Source organism: Camellia sinensis, chromosome 14 (assembly GCF_055761805.1).
Source record: "Camellia sinensis isolate YWXY chromosome 14, ASM5576180v1, whole genome shotgun sequence".
In the NCBI taxonomy this organism is placed as follows: domain Eukaryota; kingdom Viridiplantae; phylum Streptophyta; class Magnoliopsida; order Ericales; family Theaceae; genus Camellia; species Camellia sinensis.
Genome location: NC_138974.1, coordinates 57,863,189 through 57,880,283, shown reverse-complemented (window position 1 = coordinate 57,880,283; position 17,095 = coordinate 57,863,189). Strand labels below are relative to the sequence as shown.

At 32.8% G+C, this 17,095-nt stretch overlaps 1 protein-coding gene across 2 annotated transcripts; it reads right to left on the bottom strand.

Moving 5' to 3' along the window:
- Positions 1 to 2,300: 2,300 nt before the first annotated feature.
- On the bottom strand, positions 2,301 to 10,898 carry LOC114301587 (uncharacterized). Of its 2 annotated transcripts, XM_028246535.2 has the most exons (9): positions 9,859 to 10,898; positions 7,202 to 7,387; positions 6,180 to 6,272; positions 5,219 to 5,401; positions 5,024 to 5,126; positions 4,747 to 4,932; positions 3,236 to 4,248; positions 2,739 to 3,121; positions 2,301 to 2,614 (listed from the first exon to the last, which is right to left on the bottom strand). In XM_028246535.2, the coding sequence occupies exons 1-9, from the start codon at positions 10,114 to 10,116 to the stop codon at positions 2,557 to 2,559; spliced, it is 2,463 nt and encodes an 820-aa protein (XP_028102336.2). In that variant the 5' UTR covers positions 10,117 to 10,898; the 3' UTR covers positions 2,301 to 2,556. The 2 variants fall into 2 exon arrangements, with proteins under 2 accessions (XP_028102336.2, XP_028102337.2); XM_028246536.2 differs by lacking the exon at positions 7,202 to 7,387 and having other exon boundaries at positions 9,859 to 10,594.
- Between the last annotated feature and the right edge of the window lie 6,197 nt (positions 10,899 to 17,095).

The following is a 17,095-nucleotide window of genomic DNA, read 5'->3' as shown; positions in this document are numbered from 1 at the left end:
AAGAAATTCCAGGAAAGATCAAGAACTGGAATAGAAAGAAACAGATGCTTACTAGAAAAATGGAGGTCGGAAAGGAATTTGTCGACGTCCTACGACGGTTGCAAGAGCAGAAGACCGGTGGAAATCTCGCCGGAAGGGGTGAACGGAGAAGGATGCAGAGCTTTGGAAGCTTGAGCAATGGCAGATTTGAAAGAAAGAGTTTTAGAGAAAGAAAAAAGCAAGAGAACTCAGATGCAAAAGTGAAGAGACGAAAGAAAGGGGGAAAGATTTTGTCAAAAAAATGAAAACGGCGGCAAAAGCAATCAATAGACGGCGCATGTGAAGAAGAGATGACTTATGGGTACGTCACAGGCACGAGCCAGTAAGAAAGAAACGCGTGTCTAAAACGGTTGAATTGAAGTGCATGACAGCTCATGCGCATAAAAGGTTCCTTAAAAATCTTGATTTTTTAGGGAAAGCATGTCGGCCAGAAATGGATGATCTCGGGTATCAAACTTTAAGCCGATTTACTGGAAGAAAATACAGATATAGGTCCCATCTCCTCAGAATACCGAGGTAATAGAACCTAGAGGGTAGTTGTGGGGATGTATTTTCTAAATACACCAACACGTGGCAAAGTGACGCCGACGTATCAGCCGAGGTGCCACGTGTCCAGGTTATGACACCGAGGTGATCTCGGCAAGGCCGAGATTGTCTCCGAAGATATTGGAATCCGAGATAAATGGATAAAAGATAAGGGACAAGAGTCCTAGAGTAAAGATGAGACTTAGCTAAGATAAGGATAAAGCTCTTAGGGAGTTTATCTTTATCTCTTGAGAAATCCAACGTAAGCACTGAATGGGAGTCCATAGAAGTCAAGCTTCTAGTGGGACTAGGATTGAGTAAACTATAAAAGAGAGGCACCCCCGTGAGTTTAAGGTACGCAGTTTTATGCTTTGAGTAGTGAGTTTAGCACTTGATTATCTTTGAGAGATATACTGACTTGATCGTCGGAGTGTCCCCGGGTGGAAGAGCCACCACCGGAGCCTTTTCTATCTGTTACAGGTTTGCTAAAGCCATCTATTCTGCCGGTGCTCTCCAGCTGATTACTAGGTGGGCAGTGTGGTCAGAAAATCACTCACACAGTTAATATACATTTTTTTCATAAAAAGTCAAAAAGTTATCCCAAACAACCATTTTTTTATTCTACTTTTTAGACTGAAAATTCAAAAAGTACATTTATTTAGGACATCCCAAACAACCCTTAAATGGAGAAATTAGAGCGAAAAAACATAACAAAATGTGATAAATATTGATAAACTAAAAGGAAAAAAAAATGTAACGACAAAAAACAGCAATGGAAAAAAACATATGTTATTTTTCAATTTTTGTAGGGTTTAAACAAATAATTTTCAATATTGATCAAACTGAAAAACAAGCTTTGAAACTGTGAAATGTTACAGCTTCAAAGCAAAAATTTATTAAGTATTTATCTTTATTAATCAAACTGAAAAGCATGTAATGAAATTGTAAAATTTTAAAGTTTTAAAGAATATTATGAAATTATAAAATTTTGCAGTTTTAAATCATGATTCATTCTAGCACCTAAAACTATTGAAACTGCAAAATTTTACAGTTTTCACCGCCTATAACTAAAACTCGAAAATAACTTGTTCAGAATTTGAAAATTTTCTCCAAACAGAAAAGAGAAGTGTATAGCAGAGAAAATGTAAAAAAATTAAGAGATCGAAGGAGAGAGACAGAGATAAAAAGAGGATTGTACTCCGGCAATTATTTTTTGTTTAGATCTGGTCGGATCTGATGTAAATCTATATCAGATCTAAATAGATCTATTCATCTTCTTTGTCAAAAACATTTTTTTCGCCGTCGGTGAGAGTAAAGTAAAGAGTTGGCGGTCAGTGGTTGTCAGTGAATCTCAATAGATGGTAGTCATCGGTCGTTAATGACTATATATTAGAAAGAGAAAGAGAAGAAATAAGATGTAGTTGTCCGTCAACGATCGCCAAAAATCACAAAAAGCAAAAGAGACAGAGAAGAAGAAGAAGAAAAACGTTATAAAACTTTTGAGTAAAACAAAAGATTATGAATAGGCTATATGTTTTTCTAAAAAGACTTCTTGATAACTTACTCTTTTTTTAAAAAAAAAAAATATTCCCTCGTACCCAAGGCCCAAATACAATACAACGAAAATTAGTTATTCAAACTGTGACTCAATGTAGGTATACATCCAAACACAATATCCACAATTCTACATGCACGCCTTTCACACCAGAACACTACCTATAGTATATAACCCAATATTCAACATAACTAATCTTTTCAAATTTTGTATAAACTAGTAATTTTTCAACACTAGAAGAATGTACAGAGCCAATTTTTGTACATCACATCAACAACCACCAAAATTTTTTTAAAAAAAAAAAGAGAAGAAAAAAAGAAAAAAGCAAAAAGAGCATATTCCCTCTCTAAATATTTGGACTGGTAAGTTTGTTAGAATCTACAGCTATTTGCCTGCTCTTTCTTATATATGTATCGAAAATCCTTGCAAAGGCATATTCAGATGGCCAAAGGAGGGAAATCTTCATCCTTGAGGTGGTATGACTGCTTTGCAACCCTGAAAATCCAAAACCATATATACCGAGCTTTAGACAAACCAGTACGTAAGAAAGAGAAACTTCAACATCGTAATTCGTTCTCTACTTCCGTAAACAGATTCCAATGCAACAAATTTCCTCTACCTTTCTTGATTATTATCCAATACTGTTTTTGCGCTCTGCACTTTCATTGTCACTGGGCTTGGAGTGGAGCCCCAGCCTCGACAAGTGTCTGAAGCTGTCGGACCGCTTTCTTCCGGCATTTCTCCAAACGATCCAAATTCAAGTTTCTGAGATAAGATGGAGAAACCAGAAGAATTAGAGTCATCGTCCAGCTCAGAATGAGTAGATTGCTGGGACCGAGAATGTGGAAGCTCATGGCTGCCTCCCTCAAATGACTTTTTCTTCTCCAGCAGTGTTGGAGCTGAGCCATTGTTACGAGTGTGTCTCCATGACTGGCGTTGATTCCCCGATGCCTGGTTCCTTCCCCTTCCTTGTGAGGACCTCCCTCTGCATGAACAACCACTCTGCAAAATTCATGCGTAATGATCACTGATAATATGCAGCTGTAAATTAAAACTGTATTCATCTCAATATTATTTCAACACACAATATATGCCAAAGAAATTTGAAGGCAATACCGAATTGGGAAAGTATGTGCCAGTTCCTCGTGCTTGATGTTTTTCTTCTGAACCCAAAGAATTGGATAGTGGGGGATTGTTCATGGGGTTTTGCGAAAATCCCAAGACCGCACCAGTTGTGTTCGTTTGAGAATTCACGCTCCGCTTAAGTGGCATGGATCGACGAACAGTTTCCCATGGCTTTTTATTTTGCACCTGAGAATGGAATGTGGGCGGATTGGGATTGGGCAGTACAGGTGCGGATAAAGCATACCCATGGCAACACTGACCATATAGCAAACTCCTTATGTGACTGTCATAGTCCCCGCTAAGGTCTGACAAGGGATTCAATGTTTCGGTGCTTCCAGCAATATCAGCCAAATCTCTTTCCCTAAGATCAAGGGCCAAACCTTCTGATAGAAGCGCATATGGACTCAAGATTCCAGAACCACAACAGCTCACACCCTCATGATTATTAGTGCATGAACAGACTCCATAACCAGCCCCCAAATGGTTCTCCCTGTGTTCAATCCATGAATCAAAACCCATCCTCTCATCAGCAATGTTTGCCACCTTTTCTTCATACAACATCTTATTATGAGGTGCATAGTAATATAAACCAGAAAGAGAATTGTTTAAGTCGCAATTTGATGGTGAACAATCAGACAAGTCACTGGCGATTCTCAAACTTGAGTCTCCAGCTAAGTGAGATCCTAAAACACCAATCCCATCTGTTGGACAAGCCGCCTGTAAAGAATCATCTTTCATGGAGTATCTGTCTAGTTCATTATCTTCCACCTCTGGTATATTACTATCCAAATCAAGATTCAACGAGTTCAGTTGAATCTTTTCCTCAGAGAATGTTCTGGAATGAGATGACAAGGACAAATTGCCAGATTTACGTCCATGCCTCTCCAGTGTGTTTGAAAAGAACCACTTGATCTCATCTGCAGTTCTCTCTATTGGTAATAGAAGAATTCGACCAAGCTTGCGGGCCCCATATTTGAAAGCACTACGTATTCGATAGAAATTACCTACATGAACCAACATGTGCCATATTATCATGATGTAAGGAAGTTATACACATCCCAAAAGATAAAGGCACCTACAGATTATTCTTTTCTGAAAGTACTTCACAAATCAAGAAAAACAATTCATTTGCTTATTTTATCCCTTTTGAAGAGCAGGAAGTAAGACCCATGTCAAATTATTGCACAAAAAGAGTCTCTGAGTCTTCAACAGTCATTTGCCTTGACTAGATTAAGTTCCAAAATTGCTAAAAGCGTAAGATTAAGAACCTCCAAAACTAAAAGCATTGACTAGATAAAAATTAGAATAAAAAAAATTATCACCCTATCCATGTACTTAAAACCTTTCAGAGAACGACATTCATTATCAGTGATAACAACCTCCACAACAACTGGCTACAACAGTAATCTCAGGCTATAAATCTCTGTATAGCTGGATCATAATTTAAATAGACTGCCAGAGGCCCAATTTCAATAAAGTATAAGCAAGCAAATTCTCCCTACCTCTGTGGACACTGCGCCCAAGGTTGTTATTTTCTTTCAGCGGATCAATTATATTTAGATGCTTTTGTGGAAATGCTCGCAAATTTGTTTCAAGCCCCCTTGATGGAACTGAGAACATGTCCATACAGTTTCTAAGAAATTCTTCACTAAGCATCAAATCATCCCCCACATTTGCTGGCATCTCAACTGCATCCCCAGAAACAAAGAACTAGAATCATATGCCAAAAAAAAAAAAAGAGAATTACCTACTTCCCAGGCAGAAAGGGGTCTTGCTTACCAACTATATCAGGCAGTGAAGCTTTGCTAACTGGTCCTTTCAAGCTAATACAGTAGTTTTCCCAATCAAATTTGCTAAAATAGTCCAAAAATCTGTAGAGAACCTAAAAACATAAAAAGAAATATAGTAAGTGGAACTCAGTCATGCATTGTGTCTACCAATACAATGTCAGTTTGCACAGACAAGAGTAATTACCGCCAAAGGCCCATCTAATGATGCGTGAAAGAGATGGAAAATATATAAGACCAATGTTTCCAAAGCATACGTAGAAATTAAACCATGAGGGGCACCAAGAATACGACTTTCATAATAGCACCAAGCCTTTATCAGAATAATGCTACGTTTGAAGAGATGATCTTTGCCAACAAGGCGATCAACCTGCATGAGAGACAGAGAGAGAGAGGTGTCAAAATCCATTAATAAAATTTATAAATATATATATATATATATATAGAGAGAGAGAGAGAGAGAGAAAATGGTCAGCTGTTAACTTTTTTTCAGGATGCCAAGACTTAAAAAAAATATCTAAATCAAATTTGTAGCTAGACTCTGAAGCATTTATCTAATTCAATAATGAACATTAACTACAACATGATTGTATCAAGATTTTACTGTAGAAACAAGAAGGGGATGTAAAGACTTAATATAGAAGGCATGAGGAAGTAAACAAACACAAACTGTGAGCAGTTATGCTTGTTATGCACAATGGGAAAATGCAAAGAGATGTAATGCTGCAAATAAAGAACCAAAGACTTACACTACAGCAATTATGGAGAAACAACTACAACGGAAGAAGGACGGGCAGGAAGTAGGGGGGAGGATGTCCAGTATACATATACCAACACAGAAATATCAATTGGTTAAGCATTTTGTTACCATGGGCCCTTAGAAGCTTACAAATATTGTACATCCTGCATGAAAGTGCGTGTAATGAAGTGTATAATATTTTAAAATTTTCTTAACATATGCCCAAAGGGCACATGTTAACAAGACCCTTTGTTTAAATACAATGAAAACAAAACTAATTTATTTCTTATGCTACATAAAATAAATAAGACTATTTCTGGTGGGACATAACTGGAGTTGAAGTATGCAAATAAAGCAAGAAGCAAGACAGCATATATTTCAAACCCTAACAGGAAGTCTTAAATCGTACCTGCTCAAGGAAACATAGTGTACAAAGTCCTCCTAACTGATTGAAGGAGATATCTATTACAATATTCTGCACTAGGCATTTCACAAGTTTAACCTGCCATCAATGACACAAATATTTATAAATACAGAACTTCAAAGCTTGAAACAACTCAAAATAAATATAAAAAACAAAGACCAATTGTCATGTTGGATAAAGTATATGACTAGAGAAAGGTGTGATGTCATCCGTGCAAGTAGCAACTTTCCAAAAAAAAAAGTAAAAGACAAAAATTGATAAACATGTCGATCCACAAGCACATGTTGAGGAAAAAGTCAATTCTACCAGAGAATTGGAGCTAAAAAGGATATTTCTACTAGCCATATATTCCACTATTTGGAATTCTGCCATTACAAGCTCTCTCTTTTTTTTTGAAGCTGTTTTTAAAGTCTTTATTTCTGTCTATAACTAATTTTCAAGAAAAAGATTGGAAATCAAAACAAAGCTCAACAGAATAGAAGAGAATCAACACAGCTGTGTTATAGGAGAAGTCTGCCAGAAGTTTAGGGCATGTATGGAGGTTTGTTTGCCAACATATCACACGCAAAGACCAAGTAACGAGCATGCACAACATTGGGAAGAACCTACTGAAAACCAACAAATCATATGTTTAACCCAAGAAGGATAATTCCTAAAATCTAGAACGAGGGGGAAGATGCTGACTGGAAACCTAAATGAGAACAAAGTCGGTATGACCCTCTTACAGAAAGTTTACTCAAAGTGAAAGACTTGAGTATCAACGTGATTACATCCTACTTGTGTCATGAAAAGGGGAGATATGTCATCTTGAAGATGATACAAGTAAGATATACCAATACACCCAGGATAAGACAACAAGAAATATAAAAACAATTCGGGGAAAAAGTTGAAGATGTTGTATTGAGAATTGGCAGACATAATGTAACTTAACCCTTTATGTACAAGGAAAACATATTAAGCTCAGACAAACTTTACAATAAAGCATCAGCGTGAAAAAAAACAAAAACCTCAGCATCAATGAATTGTGTATCCTTCACTTCATACTCAGCATTCCCATTCTGCTCTTCTCCTTGCAGAACAGCAAGTACATCACGGGCCAAAGTCTCCTCAACAGTAGGACTGCTAAGGGCAGTCAAATCAATATCTCCATCAGGAAGGTAGGTCTTCAGTGGCACAGAGCCATAGGGGAAGACCTACAAAATTTGCATAAAGAATCAGTAATGCTCAACTTAAAGTAACTTCAATAAAATGGTGTACCAGTCCTCCCCACATGGCTTGCTCCTATAAAGATAATATACAACCCAACTGTATCAAAAATTCATACAATTGGAGATATGAATCGCAATTTTAATTTGAAGTGTGGAAGGATCCTTTGGCATTAGCAAGTAACAACATATCTCAGCTCATAAAGTGGAGATCTTCATGGTTTTCCACTTTAAGAGAAAATGAGTGTATGTGCCACAATCTTCTAAGCATAGGAACATTAATAACTGACAAACTCAGACTGCTGTTCATAAAGAAGAAACTCTACATTTAGAACACAACCACTGACACGTTTCAGCAAATTGAATGCTCAAGAAAACAGATGTAGAATGAGAGGAAAACAGATGTCTTAAGTCTAGGAAATAGAGCATAGGAGATGAGAGGAAAACAGATGTAGAATGCTCAAGAAACTGCCCAAATTGAAGCAAGTGGAGCCTTAATGAAACAATTGAAAGGAGATTTAGGAGAGTAAAAGGTGGTGGAAGAACAGAGACGAAAAAGTCTGACAAACGCCCAAGAGAGAAAAAAAGAGAGTAACTAAATACAAGGACTCCAAGATTTTGAAAACTTAGCTGAAGCAGGGCAAAAAGTCAGGAAATAAAAAACTCAAGTAATTGCACAAATTGATTCACATGCATTTCTTAAGCCTAGTAGCTAAATTATTAAAAATAAAAAATAAACAAATAAGTGGTGGAAAGAGGGAGTAGGGGTATAAATCCTAATCGAAATGAGAAGGATCTAAAATAACTTTAACGTGACTAGTATCTTTTGTCAACACATTAAAGAAACCACTCAAAGCTGCCTTTTTCTTTTCTTTTTTTTATTTTTATTTTTTTATATTTTAATTATAGATATTAGCTCCCTCAAATAGGTTCAAAGTGAAGAAACAATTCAAAGATCCTTTTACATCATCATTTACACATCATTTGCACTCTTCCATGTTGATTGTCCATATTTTGTAAATGGACTGCACACCCTTGGTTACTCTTCTCTCCTACAATACAGTACCTATCAAAAAACAAGGTGGTTTGCCAATCACAAATCATGATCTGATGGGGGTTAGGCTGATATAACATATGGGCTGATTTGATATAACAATTTCCAACACAACAATTTAGGTTCATACAAAAAAACAGATTACTCCCCATTACATATTTTTTTAATAAAAAATAGTGAATTACAATTGCCCCCACCAAGGGTTTTGACAAACAGAAATTCCCCTGGCAGTAAATTTGAAGGGAACCAAGTTAACTAAGAAAGTAAAATGATAAAAAAAATCCCGTGTCTCTTACATGCATAAAATAATAAAATAAAATAAAATAAAATTCTCCGTCTCAAGAATGATTAGAAAAACTAATGTATGTCAAAGATAATATTCCACATAACATTATTTAGGGTAAATTACAATGACCTCCGTTGATATTTCTAACAGATACATTTAACTACCTGATATTCTAGAAAATGCACACTCACCCCCAAAAACTTGTAGTCACATAACTAACAGCCCCTCTCATTAAGTGGTTGTTAGGGTTTGTGATAGTGAATTTCTACGGCTTTTTTTTCTTCTTCCTTCTTCCTACAAAAATGAGTAAGAAAAGGAAGAACTAAGAACTAATGAAAAATTGCGTGCCAAATATAATGACTGCAATAGAGGTGTACCAGAATTAGATCATAGGGCAGTAGCAAATGGTAGAAACACTTCCCCATAGGTTGAACAAAACCTTTCTTAACTAACTTTTCAATGCAATGTTTCGCATATATTCAGGACCAAATAGGCTACACTACACGATCAAAAGATGTCCACAATCACTTAATCCCTCAGGTTGTATTAAATTATTAGATTATATGTGGGTGACTCAACAATGCCAGATGCAACAAGTGTTAGATAGCCATGCCAATGCTAGCTTAACTGCCTTCAAATCATCTAAACATAAGAACTAACATGCTTCCTATGTGATCATTCAGAATGAATTCCTGATTTCACTTGGAAGCTGTAAGACAAACAATAAAATTTCCCCAAAATTGCCAACCCCTATAAAATTCTACTAATACTGCATGGAAATGAGTCATCAAATATATCCATAACAACAACAACATACCAACACAGCTTAAAAAAACTAAGGCAAAGAACAAAAGAACTGTTCACAGGACACACAGAAAAGCAGAGTGAAGCCTCTTCACTGGAAAATAACCATCCCTCAGAAATTGAATTGCTCTCACATGCATTTGAACAATAATTTCAGAGGGTTCCTCTAACTATTATGTTGAAGATTGTAAAAAAATAAAAAAATAAAAAAATAAATTATCAAAAAAAACTATTTACCCACAAAACAGAACCAACAGAGGATGACCCAAGTAACAAATTAACCAGACAAAACAAAAAGTGAGGCATTGAATTCACCTCAAATCCAAGAGAACATCTGATGAGTCTCTGAACATATTCAATTACATCTTTCCTCTTCTCCTCAGAGTCCAAAGTGGGGTGAATACAACATATGACTTGTTGGGTGGTTTGTTCAGCTATCGCCCAACTTTCCTCCCCAATTGACGATGGATCAGGGTTAGAAGCAGGCAATGGCGGCGAGAAGGACACCGAAAAAGAACGATCTTCCGTCAGGACACCGTTTGGCTGCTGAGAAAAAACTTGAAGATCGCCCATATCACCAAAAATATCCAAAACTGACTAAACCCAGAAGAAGAGGCCTTCAACGAGGGTTTCAGAGGTCACAAAGGGGGTTACCATCGTACGTGAATTCTAGAGAGAAGGGTTTAGAAGGGTTTAGAGAGAGAGAAACCGCAAATGGGTCGACGGAAAAGGGACCTGGTGTGAAAAGGGTTCGATGGGGAAAAGGTTTGAAGAGGCGCACGAAGATATATATATATATATATATATAGACAGAGAGAGAGAGAGAGAGAGAGAGAGAGAATGTATGTATGTATGTATCGATCTATAACGACCTGCCCTTATATGTATTAAGAAGGAAAAAGGAACGTAAAATTCGGGGGATTGAGACAAAAGCTAGCTGAGCTGAGCCTGAGAGGGCCGATTCGAAAGAGAATTGTCTGTTGTTTCATCCAAGCCTTTTTGCAGCATAACCAAAGGGAGTCAAGATTCCCTTCTTACACTTCCTCTTTACATCTTTACAGGGTTATAATTTGAATTGTATATATTTTAAAATTTATTTAATATATTATATCTTTAAAAAATTAAATTGATTCGATATCAAAAAAAAATATGTGTTCAGAAAATTATTTATTAAATTTTTTTAAAAAGTAATTTTTAATTTGATTTTCCTAAACATATGTTTTTTTATATCTAATCAATTTAATTTTTTATAAATATAATATACTAAATAAATCTTAAAATATGAACATTTTATATCATCAAAATTAAGTTTAAAAGTAGGCTCAATGGCCCTCCAAGCAAGAAATGATGTAAGGAGGGATCCTTGCTCAACCAAAACACCCTCTTCCCTCTGTCTCTCTCTGTGTATAGCGTCTGCAGAAGAGAAGAGAAGTGACGCGACGCAAAGGAAGCGAAAGAAAGGGAAAAGACAAATTAATTCAGATGAGCACATGGGTTTTCAGCCTTTTAGGGGCAGGAGGAGATGGCCCTATACGACGACGTATGGGTCGCCGACGGCCACGACGAGGGTAGTAGGCTGTTTAGCCTGATTAATTGTGACTTAAATTTGATAATTAAAAAGTAAAAATTTTAAATATTATTTTTTAATTTTTATATAATTAATTTATTAATTTGAATGATCTAAATAAATATATATAAATTTGTAAAAAAAAAAATTAATATAATTTAAATAAGTACACTTATATTTATCATGTCAAATAATCCTAATGGGCAAGTTTGATACCATTTAAATTATTTTGTGTAATTTTTACTTATAGGTATGAAATATAAATAACTTAAATAATTAAAAAAATTAATTATTTAAAAGTTAAAAAAAAGAAATAATTTTAATTTTTAATTTTTAATTATTAATTATTAATTTTTCATTTTTAATAATCTACACCAAAAATGATCAGTTTAGCACAATATCTTAAATTAAAATAAATTATAAATAACTTATTTAATTTACGCCAAACAATCCCACGTGAGTGTTCATGTCGTCCTTTGGTTACGGGATTAAGATTGGCCGCCCTCGGCTACATATCTTTCTTTGATTCTTATGAAAAGTCAAAACATTTTGCGAAAGAGTAAATCCAAATGTACTGCACAATTGCGTTCTTTCCTGCTTAACTTTAATGTTGTATTTGGTTCAAAAATTTAAAAAAAAAATTAATAAAATAAAAAATATATATAAAATTATATAAAATGTGAGTATATTTTATTTATATTTTATTTATATTTTTTTTAAAAAAAAATTCTTCTTAAATCTCTCAATCAAATATAGCGTAAAAAAAAAAATTATTAGTTGGTTCTAAAATACTACATGACAATATCACTCATCAATCTCCATTTATCATGCTTTTTATGTTTCTTAATCACTCAACAAAAATTTATAAATTCTTCCATTTCTATCAATCACAATACTATTAAAACGGCACGTAATGATATTTTAAAAGTAACCAATAACTTCTCGCTTAAAAGATCACCTAGTTCTGACTTGTCAAAAAAACTTCTCTCCGTCCCTTGAGTTTAAAGCTTGCTTTATTGTTTAAAAATATATATGTTTTTATTAAAAAATTATTAGTTAGTTCTGGAACCCCACATGACAATATCATACACAAATCATAATTTATTATACTTTCATATTCTTTAATCACTCAATAAAAATTTATAAATCTCACAATTTCAATCAATTATAATACCATTAAAACCCTGCATAACAATATCACTCAATAACTTATCAATATCACTCAATAATACCATTAAAACACTACAATTTCTATCAATATTTTCAAGACCAACCTATAACTTATCCCGTCAAAGAACACCTAGTCATGACTTGTCGAAAAAACTTCTCTCACTCCCTTGAGTTTAAAGCTTGCTTTATGGTTTAAAAATATATGTTTTTAAAAAATTAAAAAATTCAAGTAGTGATAAAATTTATATACGAATGTAATTATAACTTTTTTTTTTTTTGCAATGCATAATCCTATACGTTCAATAGTAAAGGTTTTAAAGAGTAAGTCTAATTTTATAGTAAAAGTTTTGAAGATTAAGACCTATTTTGAGAATTTATTTTTTTTATTTTTTTTACAAAAAAAAAAACATAAACCAATATAGAGAGTGAATTAACTTTTTATAGTAACTTTTTGATTTTTTTTTTTTGGACTAAAATATCAACTTTTCAAAATAAATTTAAGTCTAAAGACACCATTAATCATTTTTAAATGATCGTATATTTGATATACAGGTAAATTGCACTTTCATTCCTTGAGATTTGAATCTAATACATATCACTCTTGACGTTTGAGAAAGTACACGGAATGAAAATATTGAACTCATACATTCTCTCTTTTTTTACTTTACTTTACTTTACTTCTTCTTTTTTTTTTTTTTCCCCTTTACTTTACTTTTTTTTTCAATATAATTTCCTCTAATTTTCTCCTTTTATATAAGTAAAAAGTTTGTGAAATGAGACTATTAACTAGAGGAGTAGAAATGTAATTTTTAGAACGTTATAAATAAAATATAATTAAATCAAATCTCAAGAGATGTCAGTGTAATTTACCCTTCATATAAAAACTTTGACTTTTTGGTGGACCTCATCCCCCAAGTTGTAAATGTTGTGTGATTCTCATATTATTAAGTCATAGTGTGGACATTTGGGGATTAATGAAAAAATTAATTTTTGATTAGAAAAGTCAATAAACTACTAAATTGTTTGTCATCATCTACAAAAGAAAAATAAAAAAATATAAAAAATAAAAATAAAATATTACATAAATTTAATCACTTATGAAAAAAATCATTTTTTTTGATGACTTTCTAAACGTAATAATTTTTCTAACTCTTAAGAAAGTAAAAATGTGTCGAAAAGAAAGAAAGAAAAAATTCTTTAAGAATTCTGAAAACACATTGCAAAAAAAAAAAAAAAAAGTTATACAAATATATAACGTAAAAATATTTATATAAATATTTTTAACTTTTTTTAACAAAATTTCAAGGAAAAATTACAATTCACTCTACTTTTTAAAAAATAATCAGACACATAAAAAAATATATATTTTTAATTATTAATATTTATAAAATTTATCATAAATTTATAATTAATATTTATAAAATTTATAATTATTATTTTTTCTTTCTGTTGTAAATATTACTTAACAGAAATGATATATTCATTTAATTTGGGAACTCTAAAAGAGCATTAATGATGTGAAAAATCCAAAAAAAATAAAAAAATCGCATCACATTAGACGCACATGCCAATTAAAACTTTAGAGCTCTTAATTTAGAACTCCTAATCTTTTTATTTATCAAAAAATGTTATAGATCTCAAATAAATTACTAAATATTCTATCAAACCTTTCACATGAGTGTGAGACCACACACATGTGATTTGTGTAGGTGTCATTTCATATAAGAGGTTTAATAAAATATTTAATAATTCATTTGAGATTTCTAACATAACCTTTTTCTATCACTTTTAATTGATATTTCCCCATCTTTCAAAGCCACGAGTTGAAAACAACATTTAGCCTCCGTTTAGGAAGTGGGTTGGCTTTTTGACTTTTTGACTTTTTTGGCTATTTTAGCCTGGGCTAAAAAGTTTGATTTGGGAATGACTTTTTGACTTTTTTTTGTGAGAGAAGAGTGTAATGGTTATGGATTGGATGTGATGTTTTGTTTTTTATGGCTAAAATAGCCTATTTTATCTTTTGTGGCTAAAATAACCAAAAAAATCTGGAATAGCTCTTCCCAAACGGACCCTAAGAATGTCATTGAATAAGATAGGCATGTGCTGTGCAATGTTAGTAGGATAATACTATATGCATTTATTGATATATTAAGATCTTGTTTGGAAAGTCGACTATTTTAATTTTTGGCTATTTTAATTTTTGTCTATTTTAGTAGGTTAAATTTTGTGTTTTTGGAAGATGGTTAAATTTTTTTATAGTTAGATGCAAAGTTTGTGAGAAAAAAAATAAAATAATTATCGTTTAATGTGACATTGTCTTATTGACTATTTTGACTTGTTTTGTCATTTTGTGAATTTTAGCTTAAAAAACCTAAAATTCACTTGCCAAACAAGGCCTAAGTCTTCGTTTGGGAAGTGTGTTAGTTTTTTGGCTTTTTGGCTTTTTAACTTTTTTGGTTATTTTAGCCTAGGCTAAAAAGCTTGGTTTGGAAAGGATTTTTTGACTTTTTGATTTTTTTTATTTTTTTTGTGAGAGAAGAGTGTAATGATTATAGGTTGAATGTGATTTTTATTTGTTGTGACTAAAATAGCCTATTTTGTCTTTTGTGACTAAAATAGGCAAAAAAACTCTTGCCAAACGGAGCCAAATATATGATATGATATAATTTTAAAAATTTATAATTTATACGATAAATAAAATTATAATATTAAATTATTTATATTAATAAGTACATATAATACAGATTTTAGTAGTAGCGCAGCATGACAATCATTGACTTTGTACAACCAGATCATCTTGGATTTCAAGTCCACCACATCCACATCATCATATCTTGACATTTTCTACTGCTTACCCACATCTTTCATTATCAATAGCTTGCATATGTATATATTTTCTAGCGGTAATCATAAATTTATATAAGAATTTTTTTAAAAAAAATTAGTAATTAATATTTTTTTTATATATACATATTTTTAATTTGTATTTAAATTTAAGATCTAAATAAAACTTTAATTTTTGCTTATTACACATAACATTCCCTCTATGCTTCATTGGAACTTTTAATTGCTTTCTGGCTACATTAAATTATTTTGAGAAGATAGTTAATTTTTTAATTTTTTTAAATTTTTAGAAAAAATTGTAAAAAATGTTAGAAATAGTGTGACCAAAAATAATTTAAAAACTAAGAATGGACTTTTAACTCATTTCACAAAGCCTCTATTTGGCAAGTTGGTTTTCAGGCTTTTTTGGTTATTTTAGCCATAAAAAACAAAATAGGCTATTTTAGCCATAACAAACAAAACATCACATCCAACCTATAATCATTACATTCTTCTCTCACAAAAAAAGTCAAAAAAGCCAAAAAATCCTTCCCAAACCAAGCTTTTTAGCCCAGGCTAAAATAGCCAAAAAGCCAAAAAGCCAACCTACTTCCCAAACCAAGCCAAAAGAACCCATTATCATCTAATTTTTTTTCCCAAGTCAGCTGTGGTTGAAGACAAAGCAAAAGAATGTCAGGTCAAAAAACTACTAGAATATATTTGGGAAATGGGTTGGCTTTTTGGCTTTTTTGGCTATTTTAGCCTGGGCTTAAAAGCTTGGTTTGGGAAGGGTTTTTTGGCTTTTTGGCTTTTTTGAGTTTTTTTGTGAGAGAAGAATGTAATGATTATGGGTTGGATGTGATGTTTTGTTTGTTATGGCTAAAATAGCCTATTTTGTTTTTTGTGGCTAAAATAGCCAAAAAAGCCTGCAAACCCACTTGCCAAACACAGGCTGAATTTGACTGGGAATTAAACAGATTGCCTTCGATATTATTTTAGTTTCAACAATCTATTTTTTTAAAATAAAAAGTCGAAAACAGCATAAAAGAAAATCATATTCCAACTGAGGTCCTGACTTTAGCAGGATTAATTGTTCAAATTTCAAGTGCACTGACCGAGGTTATTTGGGATGTCTGAAATAAGTGCAATTTTTATCTTTTTAGATAAAAAAATTTAAAAAAAAAAAATGGATGTTTGGATTAACTTTTTAATTTTTTACGAAAAAATATGTATTAAAAATTGTATAAATAAGTGTATAGGAAAAGTTTTAGTGAAGTAGACAATACGGCCCGTACAGTTTGAGCAGAGTAGTGGCTGAGTAGGAGATACGAAATGGTTATCTCCTTTTCGGGCTTGAATTGGACAGCGTTGTTTGGCCTATGGGGGCCACTACGGGTCCCGTTTTGCTAATCAGAACCGTCAATGTATAGAACTCGTCGATTACTATATGCTTGAGAAAAATCACGTTAATCGGATATCGATAGCTATCTGATCGTATTAGTTTTTTGTCAACCGTTAACTATAACACCATCTTTTTTTGTACAAAACTGATTTGATCATATAATTAGCGATATCCAATCAATATGATTTTTTACAGGCATATAGTACATATTGAACGGTTCAAATTATCAAAACAGGACCCATGATAAATCCCCATAGGCTAAACAGCACTGTGTTGTTTGTGCACCCCGCTTATGCAATTTTTCCAAAAAAGTCTGTGGGGGAGACAGGCACGAGTAGTAATAATTAAGTATAAAATTAATTTTTTTTTGATAAATAGTGATAACTTCTTAATTTTTTAAATAACTTTTTGACTTTTTAACCTTTTTCATGTATCCCAAACCAGGCCTTAACCTGAGCTATCATCTCATCATTGATGGGATTTTGTGCCAATGAACTACTAATCATGACCCTCAATTCTTTTTTTGTTAAAAAATACTACTAAACTAAGCATGAGTAATGCAACAGAAATCCGTTTAGTTTTTGTAGGAC

What these genes read in the sequence shown, in the direction of transcription:
- LOC114301587 (XM_028246535.2), bottom strand. Translation starts at nt 10,116, where the DNA reads ATGGGCGATCTTCAAGTTTTTTCTCAGCAGCCAAACGGTGTCCTGACG. An exon ending in CATTAGATGGGCCTTTGGCG is followed by an intron (nt 5,127 to 5,218) that starts GTAATTACTCTT and finishes TTATGTTTTTAG; the next exon opens with GTTCTCTACAGATTTTTGGA. An exon ending in TTGGATAATAATCAAGAAAG is followed by an intron (nt 2,615 to 2,738) that starts GTAGAGGAAATT and finishes TTGGATTTTCAG; the next exon opens with GGTTGCAAAGCAGTCATACC.